This window comes from Thalassophryne amazonica, chromosome 6, assembly GCF_902500255.1.
Source record: "Thalassophryne amazonica chromosome 6, fThaAma1.1, whole genome shotgun sequence".
Lineage (NCBI taxonomy): Eukaryota > Metazoa > Chordata > Actinopteri > Batrachoidiformes > Batrachoididae > Thalassophryne > Thalassophryne amazonica.
This window is the reverse complement of record NC_047108.1, coordinates 128990344-129006230: the sequence shown is the minus strand read 5'-3', so window position 1 is coordinate 129006230 and position 15887 is coordinate 128990344. Positions and strand designations below refer to the sequence as shown.

Here is a 15887-nt window from a genome sequence, read left to right as displayed (position 1 = left end):
TGATCATCTGCAGAGGAATGGTCTATTTGAAGAGTTTCAGTCAGGTTTTAGAATTCATCATAGTACAGAAACAGCATTAGTGAAGGTTACAAATGATCTTCTTATGGCCTCAGACAGTGGACTCATCTCTGTGCTTGTTCTGTTAGACCTCAGTGCTGCTTTTGATACTGTTGAGCATAAAATTTTATTACAGAGATTAGAGCATGCCATAGGTATTAAAGGCACTGCGCTGCGTTGGTTTGAATCATATTTATCTAATAGATTACAATTTGTTCATGTAAATGGGGAATCTTCTTCACAGACTAAGGTTAATTATGGAGTTCCACAAGGTTCTGTGCTAGGACCAATTTTATTCACTTTATACATGCTTCCCTTAGGCAGTATTATTAGACGGTATTGCTTAAATTTTCATTGTTACGCAGATGATACCCAGCTTTATCTATCCATGAAGCCAGAGGACACACACCAATTAGCTAAACTGCAGGATTGTCTTTCAGACATAAAGACATGGATGACCTCTAATTTCCTGCTTTTAAACTCAGATAAAACTGAAGTTATTGTACTTGGCCCCACAAATCTTAGAAACATGGTGTCTAACCAGATCCTTACTCTGGATGGCATTACCCTGACCTCTAGTAATACTGTGAGAAATCTTGGAGTCATTTTTGATCAGGATATGTCATTCAATGCGCATATTAAACAAATATGTAGGACTGCTTTTTTTGCATTTACGCAATATCTCTAAAATTAGAAAGGTCTTGTCTCAGAGTGATGCTGAAAAACTAATTCATGCATTTATTTCCTCTAGGCTGGACTATTGTAATTCATTATTATCAGGTTGTCCTAAAAGTTCCCTAAAAAGCCTTCAGTTAATTCAAAATGCTGCAGCTAGAGTACTGACGGGGACTAGAAGGAGAGAGCATATCTCACCCATATTGGCCTCTCTTCATTGGCTTCCTGTTAATTCTAGAATATAATTTTAAATTCTTCTTCTTACTTATAAGGTTTTGGATAATCAGGTCCCATCTTATCTTAGGGACCTCGTAGTACCATATCACCCCAATAGAGCACTTCGCTCTCAGACTGCAGGCTTACTTGTAGTTCCTAGGGTTTGTAAGAGTAGAATGGGAGGCAGAGCCTTCAGCTTTCAGGCTCCTCTCCTGTGGAACCAGCTCCCAATTCAGATCAGGGAGACAGACACCCTCTCTACTTTTAAGATTAGGCTTAAAACTTTCCTTTTTGCTAAAGCTTATAGTTAGGGCTGGATCAGGTGACCCTGAACCATCCCTTAGTTATGCTGCTATAGACGTAGACTGCTGGGGGGTTCCCATGATGCACTGTTTCTTTCTCTTTTTGCTCTGTATGCACCACTCTGCATTTAATCATTAGTGATTGATCTCTGCTCCCCTCCACAGCATGTCTTTTCCTGGTTCTCTCCCTCAGCCCCAACCAGTCCCAGCAGAAGACTGCCCCTCCCTGAGCCTGGTTCTGCTGGAGGTTTCTTCCTGTTAAAAGGGAGTTTTTCCTTCCCACTGTCGCCAAGTGCTTGCTCACAGGGGGTCGTTTTGACCGTTGGGGTTTTTCCGTAATTATTGTATGGCCTTGCCTTACAATATAAAGCGCCTTGGGGCAATTGTTTGTTGTGATTTGGCGCTATATAAATAAAATTGATTGATTGATTGATTGATATATTCATTTAGCTAGTCACACAGTTTTGCATGAATTTATCTTCAGTTAGCTGTTTTTCAGTTAGCTTTATATACACTTAACTGTTTTCATAGTAATAAATACATTTTTAGATTCAGATAGTGTGATTTTAAGTACATTTTAGATTGCTAGCTTTATATTCATTTAACAATTTGCATATCTTTGCATTAATTTATGTTCAGTTACCTGTTTTTCAGTTACTTTCAGATTCAGTTAGCTTTATACACACTTATCTGTTTTCATAGTGATAAAGGTTTCGACTGTGATTGTTTTAAATGCATTTAGATTTGGTTAGCTTTCTATTCCCTCAGCCCCAACCAGTCCCAGCAGAAGACTGTCCCTCCCTGAGCCTGGTTCTGCTGGAGGTTTCTTCCTGTTAAAAGGGAGTTTTTCCTTCCCACTGTCGCCAAGTGCTTGTTCACAGGGGGGTCATTTTGACCGTTGGGGTTTTTCTGTAATTTTTCTGTAATTATTGTCTGGCTTTGCCTTACAATATAAAGCGCCTTGGGGCGACTGTTTGTTGTGACTTGACGCTATATAAATAAATAAATAAATTTGATTTGATATTCCATTTGTTAGCTTACAAACTATAGTTACGTTGCGCTAGATGAATTGTTTTCGGTTTAGATTGAGTTAGATTTATTTTCAGTCAGTTTTAGATTGTTTCAGGTAGGTTTTCCTGGAGCTGCACTCACTTTGGTTTTGATTAGGTTTGCTTTGTGTTTTTGTTGATGTTGTTTTAAAACACAGATATTGTTTATTCAAGTATGGCAGTGGTAGGTCCATGACCTATATGGGATCTAGGCGCTCCCGCCATCCCAGCTGACTGGGTTATAGCAGTGGGTAGATGGGACTCATTAGCCCTGTTAAGGCGGTCCACCTAGGGGAAGGAAAACCCTGATGTTAAACACGCAGCCTGCGTTACTGCCCCGTGCCTCCGAGGAAGGTTCTTTAGCCAGAGGCTAGGAGAAGGTCACTCTGATGTAAAACCTACAGCCTGGTGGTCACCACAGCCGTCTCAGCTTGTCTGTGCCACTGTGGAGTGCCACCTTGCCTAAAGAGTGGAATTGGTGTGCGCGAGCTGATCCCCACTTTAAGCAACAAGCGCAGGCGGGAAGGAAAGCCCTGCAGCGATGGGAAGAGGCGAAAACAGCAGGTGCATGATGACACTGGGAGCTGCATTCTCGATCCTGCATGCAGGCGGCTCAGGAGCTATGGTCATTTGATTGCTGACCCGAGACAACAGCATCATCCGGCAGGGCCCTGGGTGACCAAGCAGCCCTGTTTAGGGATAGCCCTGCTTGCTCCACATGGAGACAGACCTAGCAAAGGTGGTCTAAACATAGCTTGTCTCACTAGACCCGGTTGGCTCACCGCTGCCAACGGGCATCACTACACGCGGTGTGAAAAGAAAAACAAAGAACCTGAAAATTGCGTGCTGGAATGTACGCACAATGATGGACTCAGTCAATAGCGATCGTCCTCGAAGACACTCAGCCTTAGTCGCCAAAGAGCTAGCAAGGCTTGACATAGACATTGCTGCACTCAGCGAGGTGCGCTTTGCAGACCAAGGGTCACTCACCGAGGAAGGCACAGGCTACACACTGTTCTGGTCAGGGAAGGCTAAAGAAGATCGTCGACTCTCAGGGGTCGGGTTCATGATTAAGAGCGCCATAGCACATAGGTTACACAGTTTGCCAGTTGGACATTCTGACCGACTCATGTCACTCCGGCTCCCCATCAACAACAAGAATTTTGCCACTATTGTTAGTGTGTATGCCCCAACCATGCAGGCCGACATCGGAGTTAAGGTGGCTTTCTATAGCGATCTGCACAACCTTCTACAGTGCTTTGACAGCCAGGACAAGCTCCTCATCATGGAGATTTCAACGCCAGAGTGGGCCGCGACTCTGATGTATGGAAGGACATGCTAGGGAAACATGGCATAGGCAACTGTAACGACAATGGCCGCCTGCTGCTGGAGTTCTGCTCTGCACATGACTTGACGATCATCAACAGCCTGTTCCAACAGAAAGAGAGATTCAAAGCAACCTGGAGACACCCACGCTCCAAACACTGGCACCTTCTGGACTACGTTCTGACGCGACAGCGTGATAGAAGAGATGTACTACATACCAGGGTGATGCCTAGTGTGGATTGCTATATGGATCATCGCTTGGTCCGTTCCAAGATTGCTTTCACTTTCAAGCCCCCTCCTAAGAAGAAAGGCCCACAGTTTAAGAAGCTACAAGTCCACAAGCTGCAAGACATAGACACAAAAATGGAGTTCCAGGCCAAACTAGAGGAGAGACTGGGTGGAGAAGAAGGCCTGCCTGACGACCCTGAACAACAGTGGATGAGATTAAAGACCATCCTTCAGGAGACGGTAGCACAAGTAGTGGGCTTCTCAGCCAGGAAAAATAAAGACTGGTTTGATGAGTCTGATGCACAGATCCAGGAGCTACTAGAAAAGAAACGTGCATGCCACAAGACTCTTTTAGCTAAACCTGACGACCACTCTGCCAACACAGCTTACAGAAATCCCTGCTCCACACTGCAAAGCAAGCTCCGCATACTGCAGAACGACTGGTGGCTAGCTTTTGCGGAGAAGACACAACAACATGCTGATGCTGGAGACATGCGCTCCTTTTATGAAGCCCTTAAGACCATCCATGGGCCAGCACATCAAGTGCAAGCACCCCTGCGCTCCTCAGACGGCTCCACCCTTCTGACGGACAAGGAAACCTTTATGCAGAGTTGGTCAGAACACTTTGAAAACCTCTTCAGTGACAAGCGCACTGTGCAAGAGTCATCAATCGAGAAGATTCCCCAGGTGGAGGTGAAATGGGAACTTGATGACCCCCCAACACTTGAAGAGATCCGAAAGGCCACCACGCAGCTGAATCCAGGGAAGTCTCCTGGCACAGATGGCATCCCAGCAGAGGTGTACCAAAATGGAGGTGAGGCAGTCCTCGACAAGCTTCAGATTCTCTTCTCCAGTTGCTGGGAAAAGGAAATGGTTCCACATGACCTTCGCGATGCGGTCATTGTCTCCCTGTACAAGAACAAGGGCAACAAGTCCGACTGTTCTAATTACCGGGGCATCACTCTCCTCTCAATAGCAGGTAAGATTTTGGCTCGAGTGCTGCTCAACAGACTTACCCCTACCATAGCGCATGAAAATACTCGCGAGAGTCAGTGAGGATTTCGGGCCAACAGGGGAACCACCGACATGATCTTCGTCCTGAGACAGATCCAGGAGAAGTGCAGAGAACAGAACATGGCCCTTTATGCAGCCTTCATAGACCTAACCAAGGCTTTTGACACGGTCAGTCGTGAGGGTTTGTGGAAGATTCTTGCACGCCTTGGCTGCCCTCCAAAGCTCCTCACCATCATCCGCCAGCTGCATGAAGGCCAGATGGGACAAGTGAAGTACCACGGGACTCTGTCTGGCAGCTTCCCCATCTCAAATGGCGTCAAACAAGGTTGCATCCTCGCGCCCACTCTGTTCTCCATCTTCTTCAGCATGATGCTTCGTGAGGCCAAAGAAGACTTGACAGACGGCATCTATATCCGCTTCAGAACCGACGGAGGTCTGTTTAACTTGCGGCGCCTTCTGTCACACACTAAGATCACAGAACAGCTAATCATGGAGCTGCTCTTCGCAGATGACTGCGCCCTCGTCGCCCATACGGAGCAAGCCTTGCAGCACATTGTCAACTGTTTTGCTGAAGCAGCAAGAGCCTTCGGCCTCACCATCAGCCTGAGAAAGACAGAAGTGCTATATCAACCGGTCCCCCATACAGCATATACCCCACCCCAAATCAACATCGAGGGTACCAGCCTGAATGCAGTAGAGCACTTCACGTATCAACATCGAGGGTACCAGCCTGAATGCAGTAGAGCACTTCACGTATCAACATCGAGGGTACCAGCCTGAATGCAGTAGAGCACTTCACGTATCTCGGTACTGTTATCTCAAATGACGCATCTGTTGCCAAGGACCTAGACAGTCGCTTTGCCAAGGCCAGCAGTTCTTTTGGTCGACTCTCAAAGAAAGTCTGGCAGAATCATGCACTGCACCTTTCCACAAAAGTGCAGGTCTACAGAGCCATTGTGGTCCCTACCCTCCTGTATGGAGCTGAAACCTGGGTTCTGTATCGCCAGCAGATCAGATTACTGGAACGCTTTCATCAGCGTTGTCTCCGAAACATCTTCGGGATCAAGTGGCAGGACTACGTCTCAAATGAGGACATGCTTACCAGAGCCAAATTGCCCAGCATGGAGTCCATTATACTCAAACAACAGCTTCGTTGGGCAGGTCACGTAGCCAGGATGGATGATACACGCATGCCGAAATTAATTCTCTTTGGCGAGCTCAAGGAAGGGAGACGAAACCAAGGGGCCCCCAAAAAGCGCTATAAGGACCAGCTGAAGAAACAGCTCTCCCTTGCAGGCATTCAGCATCAGTCATGGCAGCATCTAGCTACAGATAGACTCAGCTGGTGTTCCAGCATCAAATCCGCCAGCCTGAAGTTTGAGGCAGAAAGAAGTGAAGCCTCACGCCAGAAGCGTCAAAGACAGAAAGAGCGGGGAGCAGCACAAGCCCAGCCTACTCAAGTGTTCATTTGCCCCACGTGTAACAGGTTTTGTGCATCCCGCATCGGACTTTTCAGCCACCAGAGGGCTTGTAGAAAATAAACTTAAAAAAAAAAAAAGCCTTCCCACTATCCTCGCAAGCGAGGAAACTGCCAACAAAACAAACTGGTTTATTGAATGGAGAAAAAGAATCACATTTGATTTCACTGACATGGGAATGCTAGAAACATTTCAGTTTAGATTTTTGTTTGATCCACAGATGAAGATCAAAAATTGTGAGAAAAAAGTCAAATTTCTGTCAAACCTAAAACTTTAGCAGATTAGTTAATACTTAGTATTTACACATTTTAGCCCAATATGTACAAACATCAAGCTAAATATTAAGCTAAATGTTGAGACAAATATGTACCTTAATAAAAGAGCTAATTGTTCCTCCCTGAAAGACAGATTATTAAAGTGTCTAATGTAAGACATGTTTATTCAAACTTACAATTCATGGACATTTTGGAGTAATATTGTAGCCTGCGGACTTTTGATGTCAATTTCAATTGCAATTTCAGGGGCACTAATAAAATATTAATAATATATCTTTTACAGAAAACCAACTCACACTGACCAATATCTGCTCTTTGGCTCAAACCACCCCCTTGAACACAAGCTCGGGGTGATCAGGACTCTTCAATACAGAGCCCTACAGGTGACCACAACTGCAGAGGGAAGGGCTAAAGAATAACAACTTGTCCGGAAAGCCCTCACAGTATGTGGGTACCCACGATGGTCCCTGGACAAAGTGCAGAAGTCCCAGAGAACAAAGAGACCAGATAGACAGGAGACGGAGACAAGAAGAAGAGGAGTGTCTCTCCCTTATTTAGCAGGAGTAGGGGAAAAACTACAGAGGATCTTCAGACAGCACAAAATCCCAGTTTACTTTAAACCGGTTAACACCTTGAGACAGAAATTAGTTCACGCTAAAGACATGATCCCTAGTTACAAACAGAGCAATGTAGTGTATTCTATCAGATGTCAGAGGGACAGCTGCCCTGTCATTAGGAGGGTGCTAACTAGAGCACAATAGGTGCTAATTAGAGCTATTGTTATTCACTGGCCTATAGCAGTCTGCCTCTCGGTAGGAGGGGTCTGGTTAGGTTTAAAACTCCAGTTTTTGTGACTTCTTGATTATTCTTCTCTACAAGAGTCAAGACAGAAGTCAGACCACCAGAGCAAGAATTTTAGCTGAAGAAGCTTCTCCGATTTGAAGCGAAACGTCCTTGCGTCAAGCAACTCAGTCCAGTCGAAGATTCAAGCTTCTCTACTATTAATAATATATATATATAAAAAAATGGCTGTTACATGCTTTTACTGCAATTTTGCCCAAAAGTATACTATTGTTGAAAACCTAGTTCTTCTCCAAGTCCTGACCAGTGTTGTATAGTAACAAAGTAAAAATACTTCACTACTGTACTTAAGTACATTTTGGGAGACTTTGTACTTTACTTGAGTTTTTTTAATTCAGCTTACTTTCACTTTTACTTCACTACATTTCTGACCTTAATTGCATACTTCTACTCCGATACATTTTCTATGCACCATGCCGTTACTCAAAATAAAAACAAACACACACACGAAAAAAGTCGTGTTTTCACCCAGAGACACCACTGATTACTAGTGACTGCAACGAAGTCAGGCGGATTTGTCATGAGACATGTCCGGTAGGCTTTTTTTTTGCAGTTGCGCAATTGTTTGTCAGGAAAAAGATAATTTCTCTACATTGATTACAGACCTGCAGTGGGTCTGTAATCAACTTTTCTGCAGCGCGGTTTTGCTTTGAACCAATCGAAGCAGTGATTCACAGATCGAAGCAGTGCTTCGATCTACAATTCGTGGATTCATTGTCGCTTTATCCTAATTTTTCCCCGCTAAAACCCCTTAGCGCATATGTCTGTGAGTAATAGTTAATATTTTTATGTTAAACCGACCTGTTATGGTCTTCTGAAACAGTTGATAGATGTATTTTATAACTTAAAAACGTGGCCGATGCTAACACGTGAGCATGTCTATGGCGTTTTCAATGTTAAAGTTAGCATTAAGCTGTTCGCATCAGCACGTTTGTGTTGATTTGTTTTCTGTATAATTAATGGCTCAGCGTTCGTTATCGTAAAAGAGTCAAATTTTTTTAAATTTATTTTTATTCCTATATTAATAATAGCAACAACAATAATAGTCTACATAATAGACAATAAAACCATGTAACAATGAAAATAAATAAATACATACAGAAATAAATAACTGTTTCCTGTGAACACCTAGTGAGTAGCCTACTCTGGTTTAGGTTTTGAAACCTTGTTTCTGAAGTGTTTTTGTGTGATGTGCACAATTTTCAGTATTTTGACTAATACTACCAGTCATTTACAAGACTAGATAAACTTTTATATATATATATATATATATATATATCAGTCCGTTTTTGATTATTAACATTTACTTGTACTTTTGCTTTCAATACTTGAGTACATTTAGTTGTACATTACTTGTCATACTTAAGTACAATAAATACTAGATACTTTAAGACTTTTACTTGAGTAGCATTTCAATCAGTGACTTGAACTTCTACCAAAGTCATTTTTTTAATGGGTATCTGTACTTTTACTTAAGTGTGATTTTCCAGTACTTTATACAACACTGGTCATGACCAAGATAAGATGTAGCCTTTTTCAATATATTTTTCTTTTTTTCTGGGGATCTAACCTTTAACACCAAAAACCATTTTTAAATTTTTCTCAATATTTTTCCCAATAAAATGCAAGTTGCCATCACGTTAGTGGCTGCGTCTATTCGCCCTTACAAATCCCACAAAATCGGGCAAAATCTCAGAGGTCACCACTCTGTGAGATGTCATAATAACAGAAAAATGCACTGAGACGCAGTGACACAATGCTTCAAAAAGTTCCAAAACCTTGAGCTTCTGCTGTGCCAACTCAAATTAGAAAAAATAAAGGAAATACAAAGGTTTGCCTTGTAAATAAATAATTGCTGTTGGTTTTTGATTGCTCAGCAAGATTACCTCGCAGTTTAACCTAATGTTGAGCACTTTTACTAAATTTTATATATATATATATATATATATATATGAAGTTGCTAAATATAATACTTATTACATAACATCCATTGCAGTTGTCATTTTATAAATCAAGTTTCATTATGTGGAAGCCACAGATGGAAGTAAAATCATCATAGCTGATTAAGAATATTTTAAAAAAGAAAGTTACACATAATCATACTATTTAAATATGGTTTGGATTTTTTATTTATATAAATTATAAGAGTGAAACTGTAAATTGATTATCAAAACATATTTTTGTTGTTTGACAAATCAATTTGACTTGCTCTTTTAAAAAATTTCTGTGGGAGATCCCCAGACCCCCCATAATCAATACTGTGTTTTTACTTCACAGTTTGAAGTGAGTTTTCTTTGTTTCAGATGGCTTCATACCCATTAAAATTCACCAGAATACACAAAATTTGTCTTGCCCACCGCCCTTTTATGTACCTTTATGTTCAGGTTTTGCATTCTTTTTATGTTTTTTGTCTCTCTCTCCTTAGAGGCTATTTAGAATAGATTTGTATACTGTATAATGTGTTTATTGAGGAAAAACAGTGTGTGCCCCCACTACACCACATTTTAGGGAATTGCTGGCATTAATTTTTGCCAGGAAAAAATTTCAGTCAGATGAAAATTTATTGCTTTAACCCATGTGCTTACAACAAGAGAAGGTAAAGGAGCATGAATCACTGTCGCCAAGAAATCATGACCTGTGATGGCTTAATGTAATGTCACCACTAGATGACACTAAATCATACACATTCCAGCTTTAAATAAGTATAAATGCAAAGGCTTCAAGGAGATTTTAATTAGGAATGGATCAGCATGCATCTTTCTAATACAGCTAGTAATACATTCAAGTAGTTAATGATTGGTCAACACTGGCATGCGTCCTTCCATGCCTGACTCAAGTGCAAACAGGTGAATAGAACTATATGCAGTTCCTTGTACAGATACAGCAGTGAATGTCACAAAACAGAAATAACAGCCAGTTAGACAGTCCCTGGGCTGCAGTGGTTGATAATCACCTTGTACAGAGGTGACCTTTCAAACGTTATCGTTGTCTACGGTAAGTCAAGCAGGTTATGTTGATCGTAAAGTTCCTCTGTAATCTGATACACTTCAGAGATAAGAGGCAGAGCTTCACCTAGCATAGCCACCACCTGCTCTGGAGAGCCTACATTCATCACTTCAAAGAAAGCCTGGCGCCCAGGGAGCACGCAGAACGCCATGCCTGCAGCCTTACGGATCACCCACAGATGGTGCTGGGCGAGAGATTCATTGTAGGCCTCTGTACACATGACGGACGTCTTGCTGTCCTCAGTGCTGGTGCGGAGGCGCTCCAGGAACAGCTCCAACCACTTGAGTGCACGGTGGAGCCTCAGTAGTGTGCGACAGCCCGATTCCTGATGGCTGCCTTTTTCAGTTAGGTCAACCAATCCATTTTCTAGTTCATATTTAACCATTGATTGGACAGTCACGTAGTGGGCGCCGTTCTCGCCATGAAGGTGGCTGACCAGGATCTGGATTTTGTTGACAGCATCCTTAGAAATGAAACCAAAGATGCTCCCTAAGCTGTTCAGAAACCTGTTGCAGGGATAAACAAGAAAAATCTGTTAACAGTTGCAGGGTTCTCCCCAGACAATGGAACAACGGCGTTGCGCCATTATACTGTAATGACAGTGCCGTTATACTGCGCCATGCTCTGATATTTTTAATCCCGCCAGGCTGTTTGTGCTGAGTTGAAGTGTTTCCGAACTACTTGACTTTCTAACTGAAAAGTTATCTTTGATAAAGATAAAACGATAAACCACCCAAAAATGTATCGGAAGTTACAGATAACCGATAAATTCCAGTATTGTCTCTGATACATTTGCAACTAGTTTTAACACTAGGATCGCTTGTGGTAGCATCAAAAGCGACAACAGACCCAAACAATGCGCCCGCACTTCTGTCTTTGAACATCTTGCCCCCTGCTGGAAGCTCTTGTTTACTACATGGCTTCCAGCACAGAAGCAAGCTGGGCGCAGCCGCAAAGCTCAGCTCTCTACCAATCACAATGCTCCGGTCAGGCGGAGGTCTTGCTGAGTTATGGTTTGGTGTATAAATAAAATGAATACTGACAGAATAACTCCATTAATGTCAATTCTGTCATTTGTACAAATTAAAAATATATATCTTTTAATGTTGAATAATGCACTAATTCTTAAGTTTTGTAAAAAAAAAAAAAAAAAAAAAACACAGACAGATCGCAAAGGATTCTGGGTAAAATGTGCCTCTTCTGCTAAATACTGATTGGTTCAGTCATTCATTATGTAAACCAACACGTTAATGTGACGTGTGTTGGTGTTATTATTAAATATTAATTTTTTTTTATTTGGAAAAACAGGCATTTTTACGGAGCCCTGGAAGTGTCATCACAAAATGTTTTGCATGTGGAGAGAATGTGCGCTCATTTTGTTATATTGTGCACTCATTTTATGATGTTGTGTGCACGTTTTATTATATTGTAAAACGTACACTCAATATTGTCTTGACACATAAATGTTGGCTATTCGCCCTATTGACGTTTCAAATCCCGCAAAACCTCGGAGAGATCACCGCGCTGCGAGATCTCAGCGAGACGCTCTGATCACACTGCACTTCAACCGCTGCACACAGACAACACCATTAACATCGCAACATAAAACTATTTTTATATTGTCTCCTGTGGAACCAGCTCCCAATTCAGATCAGGGAGACAGACACCCTCTCTACTTTTAAGATTAGGCTTAAAACTTTCCTTTTTGCTAAAGCTTATAGTTAGGGCTGGATCAGGTGACCCTGAACCATCCCTTAGTTATGCTGCTATAGACGTAGACTGCTGGGGGGTTCCCATGATGCACTGTTTCTTTCTCTTTTTGCTCTGTATGCACCACTCTGCATTTAATCATTAGTAATCGATATCTGCTCTCTTCCACAGCATGTCTTTTTCCTGGTTCTCTCCCTCAGCCCCAACCAGTCCCAGCAGAAGACTGCCCCTCCCTGAGCCTGGTTCTGCTGGAGGTTTCTTCCTGTTAAAAGGGAGTTTTTCCTTCCCACTGTAGCCAAGTGCTTGCTCACAGGGGGTCGTTTTGACCGTTGGGGTTTTAAATAATTATTGTATGGCCTTGCCTTACAATATAAGGCGCCTTGGGGCAACTGTTTGTTGTGATTTGGCGCTATATAAAAAAATTGATTGATTAAAACTCTCGTGAATATATTCTCTGGGTTTATAGACGTTGTTATTGTGTTTGTTTTATGTAAACATGCGAGAATCACAGTCTGTCTCTCTGTTATTTTCAGTGGGAGCTGCTGTGAGCTACAATCACTTCCTGATCATGTCGTTCTGGGGCAAAGTGAAGTTTGCTCTTTAACGTCTTGATTATTGTTCTTTACAACACTGTTTGTCCTCTTTGTTCCAGACTAATATATATATATAATATGTCTGAAATTCAGTTTGCGTTTATTAAATTCCACGCAGATTAAACGTAACAGACACGGAATATTTGTTATAATTGTTTTAGCAAGTTTTCATGGTATCATGCAGCAGTCTCTTATTAACGTGACGAAAAGCATAAAAAAATACATTTTTGTAGTATAATATTAATTTACAACCGTCATCGTGTTGATTCTCTATATGTTATTGACTGCAGCGACTCTCTGGCACGCAAGGGATTATGGGATACGTCAACAGGGCAAATGAACACTACTGGCCAGTAGATGGCAGTGGAGACCTTGAAAACTTGCCAAAACAAAATTCCAGATAATCCGTGTCTGCTACATTTAAGATGTGTGGAATTTAATAAACGCAGACACAACAACAACGTCTATAATCCCAGAGAATATACGAGGTCTGTTAGAAAAGTATCCAACCTTATTATTTTTTTCAAAAATCATATGGATTTGAATCACGTGTGATTGCGTCAGACAAGCTTGAACGTGCGCATGCGTGAGTTTTTTCATGCCTGTCAGTTGCTTCATTCGCCTGTAAGCAGGCTTTGAGTGAGGTGTGGTCCACCCCTCTCGTCTATTTTTTATTGCGAATAAATGAACGATTTGGAGCTTTGCTGCATCAATTTTTTTCCAGAAACTGTGAGAGACCTCCAGATGGACACCGTTCGAAAAATTAATATGGCTTTCAGGGACGATTTTATGGGGATTAAACAGATTACGGGGTGTTACTGCCCCTTTAAGGACAGCCCACAACTGCTGAGAGTGCAGCGCACAAACAACCAGATCATTTCCAACGTGAAAGCTTTGTTGATCCGGGACCTCATCTGACTTTCACAAAAAGGCAGAAGATGTGGACATCAGCACTTTTTCCGGCACATTCTACCGTTACAGTTTTTTTTTTTTTTTTCACGGAAAAAGAAGCCGAGGGATGCGCCATGGAGCCGTTCATTATGCGGGACAAAACCACCTCGGTGTTGGTCTCACAGGACGGCTTAAAGGTGGATTTCAGACGGATTCCGGTTGCTTTCCAGTGCGTGTGAATATCCGAATGTGATTGTGCATGAGCTGGACATGCCAGAACATGTCCTGTGAGGCTTCATCACGGCGTTTCTTTTCGCCATGCAGCTCCGCCGCGACACGCGGAATTCCTCCACCTTTGTTCCTCTTTCCATGACAAAAACTCCTGTAACAGTGGAATGTGCTGTTCATTTTTAAACTGGACGCTGTCTTGATCCGGTATGTCATCTGACTAGCACAGGAATTGTGAAAAGACGTGGACATCAGCACTTTTTCCGTCACATTAAGACAGACGTGCGGAGGAGTTCGGTGCGTCGTGGTGCAGCCGCTCGGCGCAAAGAAACACCGTGATGAAGCCTCACAGGACATGCTGGGGCTTGTCCAGCTCAAGCTCAATTTCTCGGATATTCACACGACAGAAAAGTATGGAAAGCCATCCATGCCACAATGACGCCACTTTCAGTCGCGTTTCACCAAAAAAACACAGTAAAAAACGCGGTTTTATCAGTTATTACAGCGCTTTTTACGCCGTAATTAAAGACGACGCGTTAAATGCGCCGTAATTTGTCAATCAATACGCCGTTTTTTACGCCGCAATGGAGCCCTTAAAAAAACGGTGTTCAGATGCACACAATGCGCATAAAATACGCGCGTCTGTGCACTTCACGACGCACGTATTTTACGGCGTTTGTACAGTATGATAATTATCTCCAGCCCCCTTTTTTCTCAGCCACTGAACTTGAAGTGTTTGTGTCCAATCGCTGATCAAGACAAGCAGACAGAATCAGTCCAGCACAGATCTCTTTGTGGTAAAGTTTGCTCCAACTTACCTCTTGTGTAGTTTAACATCGGCCAATATTCGGGGGGTTAGGCCGGAAAATAGCTCATAAATTTACTTCCTCTTTTACATATCCTTTCATTTTATTTATTTATTAATTTTTTTAATAAATACGTTTCTTTCTTGAGTTTAAGTATTTTACGTCCCTACTGTTTAACTATATCTGTAGTGTAGTGGTAAAGCACTTGTCTTTCAGTTAGAACCTTGCGGGTTCAAATCCTGTGAGTAACTTATATATATATATATATATATATATATATATATATATATATATATATATATATATATATATATATAATTTAACTAAAATACTCCCATTAAGATTAAGAACATCTTTTTCCAAGAACATCCTGGCCAAGATAAACAGCAGCAAATACAAAGCACAGTTACACGCTTACACAGACACAAACAAAAGACAAATAAAAAGATCATAAAAATTTAAATTACAAGCATACTATAAAAGCAAGTGCATATTATGGAGCTGGACTCAGATGCTCTCAATTTGGATTTAAAAGCGCTTAGTGAAATTAATACTGGATCTTCTGGTGGACAGAGCAGGCCACCCCTGAGAGTATAACTGACAGTGGGGTGTCAACACTTTGTAGGAATAATTTTACAATTATTATGAAAATTATGAAAATCCTTTGGAGATAGGGTGAGGAGCTCAGTCACTCGGGAGGAGCTTCGGAGTCGAGCCGCTGCTCCTCCACGTCGAAAGGAGTCAGTTGAGGTGGCTCGGGCATCTTTTCCGGATGCCCCCTGGACGCCTCGCTGGAGAGGTGTTCCAGGCACGTCCCATTGGGAGGAGGCCCCGGGGAAGACCCAGGACACGCTGGAGGGACTACATCTCTCGGCTGGCCTGGGAACGCCTTGGGGTTCCCCCGGAGGATCGGGAAGTCTGGGCGGCTTTGCTTGAGCTGCTGCCCCCGCGACCTGACTCCGGATAAAGTGGAAGAAAATGGATGGATGGATGGATGGATAATTACTTACGAGTCTAATTTGCATTATCTATTAAATGAATATGTTAAAATATAGGTACTGACAAACGTGCATTTATTTTGGCATTTAATTAATGAAATATTTTACTGGCAATTTTAATTTGAGTCACCCTGTGATCTTATATCATTTGAAGATGATTCCTGAAGATCAGCG

The 15887-nt window shown here is 42.1% G+C and overlaps 1 protein-coding gene across 1 annotated transcript in view; it reads right to left on the bottom strand.

The window, feature by feature from the left end:
- Positions 1-10194: 10194 nt before the first annotated feature.
- Positions 10195-15887, bottom strand: part of cptp (ceramide-1-phosphate transfer protein) — a 63224-nt gene continuing 57531 nt past the window's right edge. Inside the window, exon 3 of the mRNA XM_034173441.1 lies at positions 10195-10993. Coding sequence (XP_034029332.1) covers positions 10471-10993 — 523 coding nt within the window. The 3' untranslated portion in view covers positions 10195-10470. The remainder of the gene's footprint in view (positions 10994-15887) is intronic.